Source organism: Ochotona princeps, chromosome 6 (assembly GCF_030435755.1).
Source record: "Ochotona princeps isolate mOchPri1 chromosome 6, mOchPri1.hap1, whole genome shotgun sequence".
Lineage (NCBI taxonomy): Eukaryota > Metazoa > Chordata > Mammalia > Lagomorpha > Ochotonidae > Ochotona > Ochotona princeps.
Genome location: NC_080837.1, coordinates 6,764,718 through 6,784,550, shown reverse-complemented (window position 1 = coordinate 6,784,550; position 19,833 = coordinate 6,764,718). Strand labels below are relative to the sequence as shown.

The 19,833-nt window shown below is 52.5% G+C and overlaps 1 protein-coding gene across 2 annotated transcripts in view; it reads right to left on the bottom strand.

Moving 5' to 3' along the window:
• Positions 1 to 11,452: 11,452 nt before the first annotated feature.
• Positions 11,453 to 19,833, bottom strand: part of PDE8A (phosphodiesterase 8A) — a 134,861-nt gene continuing 126,480 nt past the window's right edge. For both annotated transcript variants that reach the window (XM_058665518.1, XM_058665519.1), the window contains exons 19-22: positions 18,663 to 18,795; positions 17,004 to 17,171; positions 12,282 to 12,411; positions 11,453 to 11,622 (exon numbers count right to left, since the gene is read on the bottom strand). In XM_058665518.1, coding sequence (XP_058521501.1) covers positions 11,462 to 11,622; positions 12,282 to 12,411; positions 17,004 to 17,171; positions 18,663 to 18,795 — 592 coding nt within the window. In that variant the 3' untranslated portion in view covers positions 11,453 to 11,461. The remainder of the gene's footprint in view (positions 11,623 to 12,281; positions 12,412 to 17,003; positions 17,172 to 18,662; positions 18,796 to 19,833) is intronic.

Sequence of the window (19,833 nt, the reverse complement as noted above, 5' to 3'; positions counted from 1 at the left end):
CAACGTTTATCATCTCGATAGCTAGTATCTGAACATGAAATATTTGTGATTTCTCATGATTCCTTTGCCTTCAGTTGATAGAAAACTACAGCTAGCAAGCTAAACGTGTCCAGCACTTTTCTTTGTTTCTTGTCGGGAGTGTGAGGGCACGGCTTACTGAGATAGTCGAGCAGTGACGGGACACGCGGTTTACATCTGGTGACATGTGAAAGTGCAGTAAAACTGAAGCTGAGAAAATCCACTAGTAAATGCTACAGCATTGGTGTTGAAGCTCTGGGTGCTGGAAAACCTGAGGAAGAACCCGGTACCTAGAACTGCGACGTGGTGTGCCATGGGGTAGTTAAGCTTCCCTTATGTTGATTATGGTTTGCAGCGGTCCAGCTGGTTCTGTCCATGATTATGGTAAGGAAAACTTACATCAAGTGCAGCTTCTCATGCTATTTCAAAATCACTTTATTGTTATTATTCTTGATTTGTAACCAAGAGTTAAAAGGGAGTTCTTGTATTCGCCACTTGCCAAGTGGCCACAACAGCTGAAGCTGAGCCAATCTGAAGCAAGGAGCTTCTTCTGGGTCCCCCACACAGGTGCAGGGTCCCAAGGCTTTGGACTGTCCTTGATGTCTTTCCCAGGCCACAAGCAGGGAGCTGGATGGGACGTGAGGCTGTTGGGACATCAACCAGTGCCAATATGGGGTCCTGGTGCATGCAAAGTGAGGGTTTTAGCCACTGAGCCATTGCACAGGGTCCCAGAGGAATGTATTTTAAAAATACATATTTATTTTGCTTGGAAATCAGCTATGTAGAGGAAGAGACAGGATTTCTTCCATCTGCTGGTTCACTCCCCAAGCAGCCACAAAGCCCGGAGCTGAGCCGATCCGAAGCCAGGAGCCAGGAGCCTCCTCCAGGTCTCCCACATGGGTGCAGGGTCCCAAGGCTTTGGGCCGTCCTCAACTGCTTTCCCAGGCCACAAGCAGGGAGCTGGATGGGAAGTGGAGCAGCCCGGCCTCAAGCAGAAGATCATATGGGATGTGATGTCACAGGCACCCTCACTTGGTTTTGTGGCACTCCCTGAGCCCCTTGTCTATTGTGTGAGCATTCCTTCATTTTCCCATTTCCAAAAGAAAACTCGAAGCTCTAAGTGAACAGATCGCATGGGGAGTTGGAGTTAGTCTAGCGTTTTTCTTTTACGGAATTAGGCTGATTATTTTTCTCTACTCAGATTTTTTGTTCGTTTGTTTGAACCAAGATTTAAAGCAAGAGATTACTATGTTTCTTTTTTTAAATATTTATTTATTTTTATTACAAAGATATACAGAGGGGAGAGACAGAGAGGAAGATCTTCTATCCGATGACTCACTCCCCAAGTGACCACAACGGCCGGTGCTGAGCCCATCCAAAGCCGGGAACCTGGAACCTCTTCCGGGTCTCCCACACGGGTGCAGGGTCCCAAAACTTTGGGCCTTCCTCGACTGCTTTCCCAGGCCACAGGCAGGGAGCTGGATGGGAAGTGGAGCTGCCGGGATTAGAACCGGCGCCCATATGGGATCCCGGGGCTTTCAAGGCGAGGACTTTAGCTGCTAGGCCACGCCGCCGGGCCCTGATTACTACGTTTCTTACTAAGAAGCTTACACTTGCATTTCATTCTAAAAATCAGAGGGAAATAGAGGCCACACTTTTGTTTCCCCTTTTTTGGTTTTGCTTGTTTCAGTTATTAGGGCTAGAGTGACTCTGAAAATACTTGAATTGAAAATTGAGAGCTGGGCTGGCACCATAGCTCAATAGGCTAAACCTCTACCTGCAAGAGCTGACAGCCCATATGGGCCCTGGTTCGTGTCCTGGCAGCCCCGCTTCCCATGCAGCTCCCTGCCTGTGGCCTGGGAAAATGGTGCAGACAGGGGATGAAGCAACTTTTCACATCCATATTGGCTGCCTGCATGTTTTCTTTGGGGGGCATCTGTTAAAGCCTTTTAGCCATTTTAAAAAATGCTGCTTCTGACTGGCGACCGGCTCGTGGAATGCTGGTGTTGCAGACAGAGGTTTAACCTACTATGCCATTATACTGGCCTCTGAGTTGATAATCTTGTGGTTTTTTTTTTTTTTTTTAAGATTTATTTTATTTTCATTGGAAAGGGAGATATACAGAGAGGAGGAGAGACAGAGAGGAAGATCTTCCATCTGGTGATTCACTCCCCAAGTGAGCGCAATGGCCGGTGCTGCGCTGATCTGAGGCCAGGAGGCAGGAGCTTCTTCTGGGTCTCCCATGTGGGTGCAGGGTCCCAAGGCTTTGGGCTGTCCTCTGCTGCTTTCCAAGGCCACAAGCAGGGAGCTGGATGGGAAGCCGGTCTGCTGGGATTAGAACTGGCACCTATATGGGATCCCAATGCATGCAAGACGAGGACTTTAGCCACTAGGCTACCGCGCAGGCCCATCTTGTAGGTTTTCTGTTGGTGTTGAACTTTAAATGTAATCTGAAATTTATTTTATTAGGACTAAAGAAAGGATGATGCATTTTTCTCCTTCATTATTTTTCCCGTTACTAATTAATTATCTCAGGGAGATAAGGAGATTCATTAATATCTTTTTAAAAGATTTATTAATTTTTATTGAAAAGTCAGATATATATATATATATAGAGAGAGAGAGAGAGGAGGAGAGACAGAGAGGAAGATCTTCCATCTAATGATTCATTCCACAAGTGACCGAAATGACCGGTGCTGTGCCGATCCGAAGCCAGGAGCCCAGAGCTTCTTCCAGGCCTCCCATGTAGGTGCAGGGTCCCAAGGCTTTGGGCTGTCCTCTGCTGCTTTCCCAGGCCACAAGCAGGGAGATGGATGGGAAGTGGAGCTGCCGGGATTAGAACCGGCGCCCATATGGGATCCCGGCAGGTTCAAGGCGAGGACTTAAGCCGCTAGGCCACGCCACCAGGCCTGGGAGAGTCATTATTAAATATTTTTTCTTACATTAAAAATGTAACGGGGTCAGTTATGTCATGGTGGGTTAAGCCACTGCCTGCAATGCCAGCATTCCAAATGGGCAATGGTTGGAGTTCGGGCTCCTCCGTTTCTGATCCCAGTCCGTATCTGTCGCCTGGGAAGGCCATGAGAGATGGACCAAGTATTTGGGCCCCTTCGCTCACTGGGGAGCCATGCTGGCTCCTGCTTTGGGGTGGCACAGCACTGGCTCTTCCGGCCACTTGCAGAGTGAGCCGGTGGATGAAGATCTCATTCTCTCTCTCCCTCTAGGTAACTGGCTTTCAAATAAATAAATAAATGTTTCTTTTTGTTTCATTTTTTCCCCTTTATTTTTAACAATCTTTACATAGTTAATTAGGACACAAAGGTTCAAGGGCTACAGGAAAGTGGGTAAGACTATTATTTCCACTTTTTTTTTTGTATCTGGAGTAAAGGGGGAGATAAAGGGAGAAGCCCCACCCAGCCTCCCACCCATCCCAGGTTCCCGATGTGAGGCACGCTCCAAGGGTCCTGCTCAAGTGGTTTTGATAGTCCAACAGTTCTCTATTGCTGCCAATCTCGCCATTCCAAGCATGACGAAATCTATTCAGAATCCACTGATTGACATAGTCCACCAGAGTCTCCGTTTGTCCAGTTTTTCACTGCCCCATCCCAGCTCACACTCTCCAGTGGGAGTGGCTGTTCAGCAGGGGAGCCCACATTCCCCCTACAGGCTCTGCCCCCTCCCTCGCTGGTTTTCACGTGTGCTGTTTGAGCGCTGCGGCCACATCTGGTATGGCTCATCTCACCTTGGCATTCTGTAAGTGCACTGGTTTGTGTCGCAACCATACCTGGCCCGACCCACACTCTGTTCTGGTGCTTGGATTCGCTAGTGGGTGAAGCGAACTGGTTCAGCCTGGCCTGCCCCCGACCCGTGCCAAATGTATGCCAGTGGGTAACTTTTCCTGGCCTGGTCTGGGGTGTTCCTTATCGTGCTTCTTGCGCTTACCTTTAGGGTCTGTGTCCTGCCAGAGGAGTTGCCCAGGCTCCTCCATCAGTGCCAGATTTCACACATATTGGTGGGTCCATGAGCCAGCCCTACTCAGTCCACCTCCTATCCTCGTAGGAACAGTGGCCTTTCCTGACTGGCCAATCTGATTCTCACTGTTGGATGTTTCAGCCCAGCCAAGGCTCATCCATACCCAAACACAGCTCACACATGGCTCAGAAGGGCCAGAGACCTAGCCCGGCTTGGTGCGTCCAGTCCCAGTCCACACTTGTGCCAAGGCAGACTGCAGCCATATCCAGACCAGAATGTAGCCCCCACTTCAGCCCCCGTATTCCTTGGTGGGAATCTCAACCCAGCTAGGGTGTTCCCTTAGCTCCCCAACCAGGCCTGTTCCCAGCCATAGATCACATGCATGCCAGTGGTTGCTCTGACTCAGCTTGGCACAGCCCCTCACCTGTCTTGGCTTTTGCCTTAGACACTGTGGCTTAGTGTCCCTGGCTCATGCCAACCAGTAGGTGCAAGAGCCTAGCTTGGCATGACCTGTGTTCCATCCTGATTTCTATTTTTGCATGTGAGCTAAGGTTTGTTCAGTCCTGTCCGGTCCACCCTGTTCCATCACCCACCCACACATTAGCCAGCCATTGGAGCTACTCTGCCCAGCTTGTCCGGCCCCCAGGTCTGGACCATGTGTTTACCAGCGGGAGCTATGACCCACCAGGGCAGTTTCCCAAGTTCTCCACTTGACCCACTCCCAGACCCAGTTCCCATACATGCCATTGGGTTTAGGCCAGGTTCCAGCGAAGTCTGGCCTTCCATTTGGCCTTGTATGAGCTGGTGAACATTGCAGCTGGCCCACCCCACACCCTATTCAGGATGCACATTTGGGTGCTGCTGCCTTGACCCACCCAGACTGTTGCTGGTTCCTTTACCTGTGAGTGATGGCATGCTCCTTGGTCACACCTAGCCCAGTCCATCATCACCCCAACTCTTGAGCTAACCAGTGGAACTAGTATTTCCACGGGGTTTGGCCCACACATCCCGCACAGAATCTATCCCCTGGAAATGGTTCTCTCATGTGCTAGTTAATGTCATGGCCCTGCCTAATGTGACCCATCTCCTGATCCATCATTCTGTCAGGTACTAGGATCTGGTCCTGCTAGACAAGCCCCGAGCCTTAGCTTTTGCATGGACTGGTATACGGTGGTCAGCATTGTTCAGTGATAACAGGTTCTATACAGGACTCAAAGGAGGCTGGTATATCAGTCTGACCCATAAAGATCATCTGGTCCCTCTCCTCCAAGCTACCAGGTCTCAACACCCTCACTTACCTTCAAAGGAAAAGTAACTCAGTCGTTGGGAGTCTTCAGGATTTATTCGCAACCCAGAAGCACAGTGGGCTCAACATGGAGGTGTCTAAGCAGCAATTCATAGCCCCAAAACCTCAGAGCTTGCCACCGGGCGGCCAGCAGGCCTGGGGACGGCTCACCACGTGTTCACGGTGGCTGGAATCAGGGCTCTGAGCATGGAGACAGACCTGGCCTGGAACCTACCAGCAGTCAACAGGCTGCTGGAAGTTTTAATTCCCAGACCCCAAGGTCACCCCCTCCCAATCCCCAATAAATGTTTCTTCCTAAATTGCCACGTATGTGTGCGTCTTTTGGGCCAGTGTTTTTCTACTTCATTGCATTGTACCGTTTTCTTTCTTGTTGCATTGTCCATACAATCATTTATAACAAGCTTCTGATACCTGTGTTTTAGTTTTTGTTATTTATTTCTCTTTGGCTTGAAAGGTGTTTGGTTTTTATGGGTTGCTTTTCTTCTTTTTTTAACATTTCCAGGTGGTTAAAATTTTGTTTGCATATTTTTACTAACATTTACTTTGAATGTTACTGCATTGTGACCAGTGTGATATGTAGTATTTTTTTTTCTTTTGTAAGATTTTTTTAAAATTTTTTATTTTAGAACATTTTAGAGTTAGAGAGAGATCTTCCATCCACTGGTTCACTCTCCAGCTGGCCGCAGTGGATAGGGCTGGGCTGGGCTGAAGCTTCTTCTAGGCTCCCATGCAGTTGCAGGGGCCCAAGGACCTGACTTACCTTCCACTGCCCTCTCGGGCACATTAGCAGGGAGTTTGAATGGAGGTGGTGCACCTAGGACTTAAACTGGCATCCAATGAGATGCCTGCTCTGTTGGCAGCAGCTCTTCCTGCCACAGTGTGGCCCCACCACCCATTTAAACAATGTGTGTGTGTTTGAAAGTAGAGTTATATGTAGAATGGAGAACAGAGTGGGACATCTTCCATCTGCTGGTTTGCTCCCCAGATGGCCACAACGGGCACAACTGAGGCAGCCCAACACCAGGTCCCAGAATTCAACCAAGGTCTGCCATGTGGATGACAGGCCCGGGCGGCCAGGCCATCTTCCATTGCATTTCCCAGCTGCAGGTAGGGCACCCGATCAGAAGGGAAGCAGCTGGGATAGAAACTGGCGTCCATATAGGATTCCAGCACTGCAGGCAATGACTCAGCCTGTCCACTACTGTGTTGGTCAGCAGGCTGTGTTTCTGTTGGCGTTCAAAGGAGCTGTCTTGAAAATCATCTGTCATGTTAAGAACTGAACTTTGTCAAGCTGCGCTTGATTAGAATATCAAAAATTGCATCAGTGTGCAGTATAGATATAAAAGTAGGTGCATTTTTATCCTAAAAAATTGCTGCTTTCTTGTTTTTAAAGATTTATTTTATTTTTATTGAAAAGTCAGATATACAGAGGAGGAGAGACAGAGAGGAAGATCTTCCGTCCAATGATTTCACTCCCCAAGTGACTGCAACAGCCAGAGCTGAGCCAATCCGAAGCCAGGAGCCAGGAGCCTCTTCCAGGTCTCCCACGCAGGTGCAGAGTCCCAAGGCTTTGGGCCGTCCTCGACTACTTTCCCAGGCCACAAGCAGGGAGCTGGATGGGAAGCGGGGCTGCCAGGATTAGAACTGGTGCCCGTATAGGATCCATACAGGCAAGGACTTTAGCACTAGGCTACCACACCAGTCCCAAATAAAATGAATCTTAAAAAAAAAAAATAAAAGAAAAAAAGTAGAGCAGCCAGGTATCCACCAGTACCCACACGGCATGCCATCTGGGGTGGCAGCTGAACCCAGCTGCCAACCTGGGTGGTAACATTGGATCGTGAGGGCGGAGCCTCATGGCCGGCTCAGGGTCCTCTTGGTGCTTGCTCTTCTGACCGGAAGGACAAGGCAGTTGCTCCCAGCCCTGCCATGGGATGACACCTGGTGGGCCCTTGGCCTCCGCACCTGTGGGGCAAGCACTGGGTGGTTCCTGGTCTCCCAGCGCCTGTGTGCTGGCCTCGCTGCAGGGTCCTTCCCACCCCCACCGTGGGTTGCCCAACGGTCACAGTCACGGATCCTTCTCACGCTGCTCCTCCTCCCAGCCTCCCCTGGCACGGGGCGCAGCTCCGTACCTTTCCTGCAGTTCCTGCCTATCCCGTTCCCAGTCTCCCAGAAGACACCTGCCAGGGGGAGGGATGGAAAAGCCCTGTGGGTGGACTCCGAGGCGGGTGGGCCACCCGGACCACACCTCACAGGCTGGTTGCTGGGAGCTGGCAGTGGCTCCTGAGCCTGCTGCTTCTGCCCCAAGCACGGGGTCCCAGCCGCAGCCGGGGTGGGGTGCCCTGTCTCACGCAGAGGGTGGCCCCGTGAACCTGCAGCGTGGTAACCAGAGCAGGGGGCAGCTGGGGGAAGCTGTGCCCGGTCCAGTGGCCATGCTTGTTAGCAGGCACAGTGGTGGCTTCGCAAACAGCGCTGCTGCCCTGCCTCTGGGGCTGTGGTTTGGGCTTTTGAAGTTTATTTAACAGCGAGATCAGGCTTCCTTCAGTTGGCTCATCCTTTCAGTGCCTCTGCCTCTGACCAGGTCAGAGCCACAAACTCCATCCGGGTTGTCCACGTGGGCGACAGGAAGCCAGGTACTTGGGCTGTGTTCTGCTTCCTTCCAGGCGTGGATCGGAAATGGAACAGCTGGGGACTTGAACTGGCGCTCTGCTAATATTGGTGTCGTAAGTGGTAACTTAACCTGTGGCACAACACGGGGACTCATTGTGTATATTAAAATTTCCCCCAGTGGACACCTATACATGTACTTCACTCTTTACAAATTGTTTATGTGTGGGTCAGCGTCATGACATGGCATCCCATGTGGGCACCAGTTCGGGTCCTGGCTGCTCCACTTCCCATCCAGCTCCCTGCTTGTGGCCTGGGAAAGGTACAGAGAATGGCCCAGGCCTTAGAGACCCTGCACCCTTGTGGGAGAGCTGGAAGAGGCTTCCTGGCTCCAGGCTGTGGAACAGCCAAGCCCTGGCTGTTGTGGACATGTGGGGAGAGAACCAACAGGTGGAGGATCTCTGTCAATCTGCCTTTCAACCAAAAATAAATCTTTAAAGATATTATTTAGATGAGAGAGCAGAGACCGTGAGCTCATCCATTCACTGGTTCACTCCCCAAGTGACAACAGGCAAGGCTGGGCTACATTGTAGCCACGAGCCCCATCGGTGTCTCTCACTTGGGCCACTGTTCACTGAAGCTGGACCAGCAGTGGAACAGCTGGGGCTTGAAGCAGGCTACAGGCGTTGCAGATGGCAGCTTAGCTTGCAGTGCCACAGTATCTGCTGCTCTATTTCATTCTTCATGGCTATGCAGCTTCTATATTATTGTTGCTGCGTAATGAATGACCTAAAAGTTGACTGGTGTAAACCAACATTAGGAGTCAGGAGTCCAGGCATAGCTTAGCTGGGTCCTTCGGCTTCCCCTCTCACCTGGTTGGAATCGGGTACCAGTGGGTTTCGGGTCAGGGCGCAGTGGTATTGCCTGACTGAAGATGCGGCCTCATCTGCCTAGTGCCCTGCCGGTGACGCTGCTCCTGGCCAGGGGCCCCGGGCACGGGCAGCTGGTGGGCAGCAGCCAAATTCCTGGGCAAGCACCTCCAGGGTGGTCAGCGTCTCCTCCAGAGCCAGCAGGTCCAAGCGCCTTTGCTTAGGAGCAGCTACTCTTCCCCGTAAGAAGAGGGGCGCACAGAGGAAGGCGAGGGACTGGAGGCAGGGACTGGCGGGGTGGGGACTCCCGTGAAGGCCGGCAGCGGGCAGCGGGCCAGAGCTGAGCCGAGGGGCGGGTTGCGGGTTGCGGCGCACTGCTGCCTGCCTGCCCCGTGTGGACTTCGCGGTACTTTTGACATTCCGGTACCCGCTCCATGCGGGCCTCTGGTGTTCCGTGTGTGACTGAGCTTACATGTCATTAGCGCTGGCGAGTCCTGCTCTTTCCACTTTTCTGCCTGGTTTTGTCATTTCCCCTTTGTTTTCCTTCTGCTTTCCGACCGTCTCCCTGCGCTCGGATGTCTGCACGGAGTGTCTCCCACCCTTCTGGACTCTTGTCCCTCCTTCACCTGCTTCCTCACTGCTTCTCCCCGCTCAGCACACTTAGTTCTGTCCAGATGTTTGCCGTGTCTTTGTTCACTATCTGTCAGATGTACAGAGAGGAGAGACAGGAAGATTTTGCGTCTGATCGGCCGGTGCTGCGCCGATCCGAAGCCGGGAACCAGGAACCTCTTCCGGGTCTCCCACACAGGTGCAGGATGCCAGGGCTTTGGGCCGTCCTCGACTGCTTTCCCAGGCCACAAGCAGGGAGCTGGATGGGAAGTGGAGCTGCTGGGATTAGAACCGGCGCCCATATGGGATCCCGGGGCGTTCAAGGCGAGGACTTTAGCCGCTAGGCCACGCCGCCGGGCCCCACTAGCTGCTCTCTTAAAAAGATTTATTTCAAGAAGGGAAGCGAGGAGGAGAGGGAGGAGAGCTTCGTCACTCTCCAAATGGCCACAGCAGCTGGGGCTGGGCCTGGCTGACACCAGGAGCCTGAAACTCCATCTGGGTGGCCCGGGTCTAAGTACAGGCACCGTCCTGGGAGCCGGGTCGGAGGTGGAGCAGCCGGGACTCGAACAGGCGCTGTGGTGAGATGGTGACACCGCCAGCAGCTACCCTCACCGCTGTCTCCTCACTGGGGTTGTCCCAGTGTGTCATTTAGCTGTGTTGTTCCACGTGCTTAAGCACTGCGTCTCACCTTCATGTTTCACTTTCAGATTTCCCATCTTCATCTTCCTAGTCTCACTTTCCAAGTGGGACCCTTCACTGTCTTCTGATTTACTGATTCTCTCTTTAGGGATGTCTGGTCTTCTGTTGAAACTGTACATAGAGGTTTCCTGTTTATTTCAAAGATGGTACTTTTAAGTCTGTTGGAAAATGGAATTATGTCAGCACTGCGGCATTGTGGGTTAAGCCACTGCCTGCATTGCTGGCATCTGACTGCTCCACTTCTGATCAAGCTCCCTGCTGATGTACTTGGAAAAGTAGCCGAGGATGGTTTGGGCCCCTGTAGTTCCGGGGGTGGGGTGGGGTGGGTTGGGGCGGGGCGGGGCGGGAGCATTTTCTCAGCTTAGAAAAAGAGAAGTATCCCAAGACCAAACTGCAAAGAAAGGGGCACATGCATTCTTAGAAACAAATAGTTTAATTTCATTTTTTCTTTGGCCTGGAAAAAATAGACATGTTTAAAACAACAGCAAACACGTTGACAAGTCATCAGGTGTCATTTTTTTTGTGGTATTATGCTTATTCAAAATGTGACCATACAGAGCATTTAGAAATTTCTTGACTCAAAAACAATTCCCACTGGTGGGTGAAAAGCAGGTTGGTTATAAAGTGTCAACTCATTCAATACTCCATTTTTGCTCTTGTTTTCTTTATAAGGAATCTTTTTATAGAAACAGTATAAAATAAGGCAGATGTTTTGGAAATTCATATATAAAATTTTAGGAACAAAGGGGTAACTCCTCACTTGGCATTCCGAGGGGTGCCGTTTTGCGCGTGGAGTCGCTGTGACGCTCACAGAGCACCAGGGGGCGCCGGAGCCCGCATCTTCCCCTCTGGGAGGCCGTCCTGGCTCCCCGGGCGACCCATCCAACAGCGATCAAAAGCAGTTGAACGTACACACGTTTCCATAGTGCAATAAAAATGTGCCATAATGTCTTAAGTTTGCATTATGAAAATAAGTGTACACCAAGTATAATGCATATTTAATGGATACAAGTCACACAGATTTGGTCATGGCATTAGGCGCGGGCTTTGGCATTGAAGGATTTTTTAAATTCATAGAAAATATTGAACTCCTAATAAAATAAATAAAACATTTTGATAATAATTGGGAGTAATAATCAGCTTCAACAATTTCCTCTTATTTTACACCTGCTACTCAGCTCTCAGAGAAGTCACTTTTCAGTAGTGTTCCAGCGTGTGCTCTGGGCCCTGCGAGTGCGAGGGGGCAGCCGCACGAGCCCGCGGCCCTGGGGCTCCGGAGCTGCGCCTCACCAGGCCGGTTGGAGGCTCGAGTGACAGGCAGTGGCTGCGGGGGTTCCTCGGGCTGCCCTCAGGAGCTCGCAGCGAGGGGAGGGCCGCGGGCTCAGGGGCCCAGGCCTGTCCCGGCCCCTGGCTCGTCCTCAGGGAGCCCCTGCTCACTCTCCCGGGGAGGCCGCAGACTCAGCAGCTTCATCTCGTCCAGTCCTTTCCAGTACTTGAAGTTGTTGTCCAGGTGCTGCATGAGACCCGGGAGGTCGACAAAGGCTGTGGAGAAACGTGGGGGTGGGTCGGCTGCTCCAGCCTCGCCCACACGCGGGACAGGGTCTGCAGAGGGGCGTGCCAGGGCCTCCCCAGCCCTCCTCTGCCTTGCCCACCGAGCCCACCACCGTGACTACTGAGCAGCACGGCAGCCCGCTTCCCAGCCATTTCCCCAGCACCTCCAGGCTGGTCACCCCTGGGGAGTTGAGGTACCCTGCCCCCTGGCCGCCCTGTGCGCACTGAAGTGGCTCTCCTGCACTCCCACAGCCCTGTGACTGCTCACAGCAGGATTCTGCAGGTGCCCAGCGTGCAGAGAACAGCAGGGACCCTCTTCTCTCATGACCTCGGGGTTGAAGGGTAAGGAGGGCTCTGTGGTCTGACGCACATTGTAAGACCTGTTTTGGCTAGAGGGAGGGAGGCCGGCCGCCCTGTGGGGCTGCACAAGTCTGGGGGTGGGGGGTGTCCTCAGTACTGCAAATTGAACTCTGGCCTTCCTCCCACGGTGTGCACTCCAAGCCAGTCCCTTGGCTGCAAACACGCCAGTGCCTGGGGCGGAGGAGGCAGAAAGGCACCCAGCCCAGCCAGCCCCGGGGCCCTTGGGAAGGGCCCAGCACACCCCCCACCCCACCCCGATCCAGACCTGGCAAAACAGTGTGGCTCCTTACCGTCCCAGGCGTCGAACATGTCGGTGATGAAGTAGTCGATGAAGGAGATCTGGGACTTGGGGATGCTGCAGGTATTCCGGTCGAACACCGGCATCACCACGGGCAAGCCCAGCCGCTTCTCTTCATCCGTCTGCAAAGCAGAGTCCTCGGTGGGAGCGGCCCCGGGGAGCCTGCCCATCGCCAGGGGGCTGCAGGACCTCCCGGTGCAGCCCCAGCAACCCCGGCCCACACAGGGGCCACCACGCCGGGAGACACAGCCACCCTCCAGAGCAGGCCTGGCTGCTCTGCTCCCATTCTGAGGTGAGCACCCCAGTGAGCAAGCTATGAGCAGATGGGTTCCTGGCACCGGGCTCCTGGCTTTGGCCTGGCCCAGGCCTGGCAGCTGTGGCCACGTGAGGGGGAGTGAACCAATGGACGGAAGACCTCTTTCCCGGTTGGGATAGGGAGTAATCATCTTGGTCCCCATCCTCACCAGAAAGAAAAATCAGAAAAGGATTAGACACCTCAAGTGAAAGATAAAAACCAAATTTCTAGGAAAGAAAAAAAAAACAACGAATCTCCTCATGATTGGAGGAAAGTTTTACTTCTCTATTTTTTTTTGAAAGATTTATCCGTTTGCTGTCAGTTACAGAGGGAGGGTCAGATCCGTCTCCCCCCTGCTGCCTCCCTCCCCAGGTGGCTGCAATGGCCAGGGCTGAGCCAGGCTGCAGGAAGGAGCCCAAACACCCAGGCCGTCCCCACTGCTTTGCCAGCCGTCAGCAGGGAGCGGGATGGGAAGCGGACCTGGGACAGGAACCAGGACCCATAGAGGATGGTGGTTTCACAGGCAACTCATCTGCTGTGCCACAATGCCAACCCACTCCCCTTGGGAAGAGATTCCTTCATTGGCAAGGCGGAGTGACAGACAGAGGGCTATTTGTGGGTGTAGGAGCTGGGCCAGGCGGACACCAGGAGCCTGGAAGTCCATCTGGGCAGCCCAGGTGGGTGGCAGGAGCCTGGGTGCTTGGGCTATGCCTGCTGCTGCTTTCTGCAGGGAGCTGGGCTGCAACTGGAGCAGCCGGGACTTGAACCAGTGCTCTGACATGGAATGCTGGTGTCACAAGCAACTGCTTAACCCACTGTGCCTTCCCACGATGCTGATCCATCTTCTAGTTTTTTTTATTACAGTCAGATATACAGAGAGGAACAGAGACAGAGAGGAAGATCTTCCATCCGATGATTCACTCCCCAAGTGAGCCGCAACGGCTGGTGTGCACCGATCCGAAGCCGGGAACCTGGAACCTGTTCCGGGTCTCCCATGCGGGTGCGGGGTCCCAATGCATTGGGCCGTCCTCTGCTGCCTTCCCAGGCCACAAGCAGGGAGCTGGATGGGAAGTGGAGCTGCCGGGATTAGAACCGGCACCCATATGGGATCCCGGTGCGTTCAAGGCGAGGATTTAAGCCGCTAGGCCACGCCGCCAGGCCCTAGTTTTTTTTTTTTAAGGCAAAATCAAAGTCATTAATTTCATATTCCTTTCTAATAAGTTATAAATCTCCTTCTAATCATTTTGGTTGCATCCCACAATTTGTTATGTTTTGCTATTATTTAACAACAAATATTTCCTAATTTTTCTTGTTAATTCACCCATGGAGGAAAATATATCTACATTATTCATTTGACAAGGAGTTAACTTCCAGGATGTATGAATAACCCAATAACCAAACACCCCCAAAAACTCTGATTTAAAAGTGGGCCAGGCGGCATGGCCTAGCAGCTAAAGTCCTCGCCTTGAACGTGCAGGGATCCCATATGGGCGCCGGTCCTAATCCTGGAGGCCCTGCTTCCCATCCAGCTCCCTGCTTGTGACCTGAGAAAGCAGTCGAGGACAGCCCAAAGCCTTGGGACACTGTACCCAAGTGGGAGACCTGGAAGAGGCTCCTGGCTTTGGATTAGCTCAGCTCCAGCCATTGCGGACGCTTGGGGGTGAACCATCGCACAGAAGATCTTCCTTTAAGTCTCTCCTCCTTTCTGTATATCTGCCTTTCCAATACAAATAAAATAAATCTTTAATTAAAGAACAAACAACAACACAAAAAAACCTACACTGAGGTAGCTTGAGCCCAGTCAGAAGGGCTATGGTCCCCAAGGTCAGAAGCAGTGCCGGTAGGGGAGTGCAGAAGGCGCTGTCCATGGGGACGTGAGTGCAGCCGTTAGGAAAGCAGAAGGGCGGCTCCTCAGAAAACTTCATCCACATCTACCCCGGCCGCCGGCACGCCCCCGCGGGAGGAGTCGGGGCAGCCTGTGGAAGAAGTGCCCACACTCATATTTACACAGAGGTGCCATTCGTGATAGCCAGGGTGTGGAAATCAGCTGAGACGTCCAGCAACAGAAGAATGTGGTATGTACACAGAGTGGAATATTATTCTGCCTCAAAAGCACGTTTCCTCTCGTTTGCAGCGAGGTGAGAGGTGAGCGCCATGTGTTCTCGCTGCAACGTGGATGCTGACCTCTGGTTTCACAGGCACGGAGGTGAGTGGTGACCGGAGCCCAGCCAGGGCGTGCCGGCGGGGGCCTGGGTGAGGGTGCTGATTGCTGGGCCTGGTGTGCCGCCATGGGAGGGGGAGGAAGAACTGTACATGCTGTGGCTGATAGTACTTCCAAACAGATGGGGGCAGGTGGACTTTGAATATTCCCAACTCAGAGCTCACCCATGTCTAAGGTGGCGGGTCCCGCCATTATCCCGATCCCACTGTTACATATGAAAACACGGAGGAGAGCCCACACCGTACCCACTGATATGTGGCAACTAAAAACAAAAAAGTACTCTTCCCTTAGTCATTCTAGGTTTGCTGGTCAAGAATTCTTTTTTCCTTATCTGAGAGGTGTATTCACTTTTGCCTCGTTTTTAAGATTTGTTTATCGTTTATTTGGAAGGCAGAGTTGGAAGGAGGGAGATCTTCCATTCACTGGTACACTTTCACATGGCTGCAACAGCCAGCACTGGGCCGGCTGGAAGCCAGGAGCCTAGGGCTCTCTCTGGGTCAGCCCTGTGGCTGGCAGGAGCCCAGGCACGCAGGCCATCTTTCCCGGCTTTTCTAAGGTAGATCAACAGAGAACTGAATGGGAAGTCAGGCAGCCAGGACTCAAACCAGTGCTTGCCTAGGAAGCCAGTGTCCCAGGCGGGGCCTAACCTTCTGCATCACCATCCCGGCCTTGGCTCGGCTCCTAGAGGCTGTTTTTGCTGTACAGAGAATTCTGGGAGTTTTCTCGTTACCACACTTTAGAGGTGCTATGCCTGGGGCCAGTGCTTTGGCCTAGTGGGCCAAGCCTCCATCTGTGATGCCAGCATCCCATACGGGTGCTGGTTTGAGTCGTGGCTGCTCCACTTCTGATCTAGATCTCTGCAGATATGCCTGAGAAAGCAGCGGAGGATGGCCCCAGACCTTGGGACCCTGCAACCCATATGAGAGACCCAGAAGAAGCTCCAAGCTCTTGACTTTGGACCAGTCCAGCTCTGTTGTGGCTATATGAGGAATGAGCTGGTAGATGCAAGATCTCTCTAGGTGAAGGTCTGCTTTTCAAATAAATACATCAATAAATCTGAAAAAGAAATCCTTTTATTAAAAAAAAGTTATTCCAATGTCCCTCAGCTTTCATAGTTTCTGGCAGGACATCAGAAAAGGAAAAATCCATTATTTTCTTATAAGCAACATGCAATGTGAAGTGGGTTTTTTTTTTTTTTTTTTCCTGTTTGGCTTGTAGTTAGTTGACCATGGCATGCTTGCCAAGGGTTATGATTCACTGAACTTCTTGAATTGTGTACACATGATCTCCATCAAACCTGCAGAAATCCTACCAATTATATTTTGTAGTTCAATAAAAAATGTTTATTTAATTGAGTTTTCCATCTGTTGGGTCATTGACCAAATAGCCTGCAACAGCCAGGGCTAAGCCATGCCAAAGCAGGAGCCTGGGCTCTCTGAGCGGTCATGCTGCTGGCAGGGGCCCACCAGCCGCTCAGGAGCTCAGCAGCAGGAAGCTGGATGAGAAGCAGCACTGCCGGGTCTCTGATCAGGTCCCACGGTATGGGATGCAGGCACCCCAAGTGGCAGCTTAACCGGGGGCACCATAGCCTTTCTCTGTGTTTTCTAATGTTTTGGTAGTGTTACAAGACAAGTCTTTGCTCTATCAAAGAGAACATGGAGGACAGGATACCCCTTAAAATGTTTTCAGGAGGGAAATGTCAACCCAGGATTCTATCCCCAGGAGGAATACCTGCAAGGATTCAAGTCCAATCAACCCAATTCTCAGAGGAACAGGTAATACAACTCATTGCCAGTAAATATGCAACATAATGTTCTCCAGGGTCAAAGGTTTCTTAAGAACTCTGTTTCCTAGTTGTATTAATTTTTAAAGACATTTTATTTGAAGCAGGGAGAGACAGGTTAACACAGAAAGAGTTCTCACCCTCTTCTTAACTGTCCAAATGTCTGCTATAACTGACCCTGGGCCAGCCTGAAGTCAGGAGCTCAAAACCCAACTAGGGTTTCCCACATGGCGGCAGGGGCCCGACCGGTGCAGCCGTCCCCTGCTGCCTGCCAGGGTGCACACGGGCAGGCAACCGGGCATGGATCCAGGCACCCTGAGACTGGACACTAGTGTTTGAAGCAGCGTCTTACCCACCATGCCCACTGCCTGTTCCCACTGCGTCTCTCTGGGAAGGTTAAGAAGCAATCTCTTACCTGAGCAAAGTACTCTTCTGAAATGCGTGCGGCCCACTCGATGCAGTAGTCCAGCGGCCGGCAGGGGTTGGACACGTCGGCACACTTGATCAGCATCCGTTTGATTAGGATTCGGTTCTCTGGAGTTCTGAGCATGGCGTTGATAGCCTCATGGTCTTTCTCAGTCTCCTAAAACACCCAGTGGAGTTCAAAACAGTCAGAGTCAGTTTCTGGTGCTGGACACTCTGTTTCTGCCCTGGTTCCAGGATCTTCATGTTGGCGATTGCACAGAAGAGTGTGTCCAACACCCCTCAGTGAGCTGGCCTGCCCTCCCTTCCCTTTAGGGCTGAGTTACAGAGCGGAAACTCTGCCATCTGCTGCTTCACATCGCAAATGGCCACATGGCCAGGGCATCCCACGTGGGCCTCCTTCCGGTGCCTTTGGTGTGTTAGCAGGAAGCTGGGTAGGAAGTGGAGGAGCTGGGGAATGAACCAGCATCCGCTATGGGCTTAACCCACTATCCCTCAGTGCTGGCATCTGGACTCTCCTTTTTTTTTTTTTTAAAGATTTATTTTTATTTTTATTACAAAGTCAGATATACTGAGAGGAGGAGAGACACAGAGGAAGTGGAGCTGCCGGGATTAGAACCAGCGGCCATATGGGATCAAGGCGAGGACCTTAGCCACTAGGCCACGCTGCCGAGCCCTCTCCTTTTCTTTTTAAAGATTTATTTATTTTTACTGGAAAGGCAGAGTTACAGAGAGGAGGAGACAGAAAGATCTTCCATCCATTGGCTACCATGGCTGGAGGTGAGCCTCTTCTAGTCTCCCACGTGGGCACAGGGTCCCAAGGCTTTGGGCCGTCTTCTGCTGCTTTCCCAGGCCACAGGCAGGGAGCTGGATGGGAAGTGGATCAGCCGGGACTTGAACCTCTGGCCTTTCCTTTTACAAAGGTAAAAGCAGAGGTCCAGGGAGAGCAGCGGGCAGCCCTGGGATGGCTGTATCCACCTCCTGTGCTGCTGCTGGTCTTCTCTCCCCCTGTTTAATCTTTTCAGTTCCTACTTTAATAAATGCAGAAGCTGATGGGCTCACAGGAAGAGCGTTCACAAAGGAGCACAACCTCTAGGGCGCTGCTCCCAGTCGGTAAGTGCCTTGGGGTGCATGCCTGCTGCCCTGGGGCACAAGCAAGGAAGCCACACAGCAGAAACAGCAGGGGACCTGGCTCAGCCTCCTCAGCCGGGCCTCCTGCCTGGCCACAGGTTATGTTATCCTGACCACTACGCTGCCGATGCAGCCCCAAAGGGCAGCAATGCTGTTGTCCTTGGGACCTAAATACCAGGGCTCGCCTGGGTGGGTAACAACGCAATGTACCTAGTGGCAGTGGCTGCCAGAGTCCTGAAGGGCTCCAGCTGGCCCTGGAGTGTCCAAGAAGAGGGGAGGGGACGTGTGTGAGAAAGAGCCCAGGCTGTCCCCCTCTCCCCGCCCCCGTCTAAACCCAGTTTTACCTGTCATCTGACCTTTGCCGCAGTCCTCATCTCTGTTTGGATGTCCTAACCTTTTTTCTTTCTAATGGAAGCTAAATTCTGCAAGCTGTGCAGGGTCCCCCTCCACGGCCTGGGATGTTCTAAGACTTCCGTCTCCACAACTCAAGCTTCTAAGCGTTCCAGACAGGCCCCCTTACCCCAGCTTCTTCCAGGGCTGCCAAGGGCTTGTTGATGCTGTTGACAAATTTGTTGACGTGCTCGAAGTGCTTCGTCATCTCTGTGGCCAGCACCATGTCGACAATTCCCTGGCGTAGTGTCCGGTAATCATTCCTGCATCAGACGACAGATGAGAGGCGGCTGCGGGTCACGGATCCAGACCCGGCAGGTACCCGAGCCCACCTGTCACCAGGACCCATGTCCGCTGTGGCTAATGCCCTGGGGAGTTGGAAGGATGGGCTAGCATCTAAACCACCTGCCTGGAACTGTGCTATAGCTACTGTGTTTATCTTGCTGTCAGTCTAGCACGAGGCATAGTGTTTCTAGAACAAATTATCACAGGACAGCATAGGAGGAACAAAGGCCCTTCTTGTCATGACCTCAGCGTTGTATCTTCACTAAGGATGTACCCCACCCAGAGGACCCTGCTGCCTCAGAAAAATCACAGTACCATTGGGCACTATCTCCTGGTTTTCAGTTGAACAGATCTAGGGCTCATTTTTGAAGAGGCAATCCAGGGAATTAACTCAACGGGGACTAAGGAGGAAGACGTGAGGCCTGCAGGCAGCCCCTGGCTGAATCACCAGATCTTGTCCCTGTGGACCACCGGAGTGGCAGGATCTCATGTGTTCTGTCATGGTGAACAAAGCCTACTTCATCTCCAAAATCCCGGAACGCATGCATACCCGGCATCGTGGGAGACCCACGGGCATGTGGGGGGCAGAAGACCTCGGACACCTAAGGCCTTGAAGGGCTCAGCCATGAGATCAGGTGAGCGGCTGCCAACCACGTGATACTCTGACAGGATGGCAGACTGCACACCCTAGCATGTGAGGGCTTGGGCTGAGACGTGTGCTGGGCACTGGGCACTGGGCACAGGGAGCAGGGGATGGCAGCCTCTCAGGGCCTCGGGAACACCCCGTTTTGCTTTCCAGAGATGTCAACACAGAGGGACAGACTCTTGGAAGTGCTGTGCTAAGAAAGAGGACAGTCACAGGAGACCGTGGGTCGTGTGTGATTCCATTCGCAGAACCGGCGGGTCTGCAGACCAAAGGTGGCTCTGCGGTGGCCTAGGGTTGGGGGTGTTGCAGCAGGGACAGGGAGGGACTGCTCAGGAGTGGGGGTGTTGAAGGGATGAGCGAAAGTGCTCTC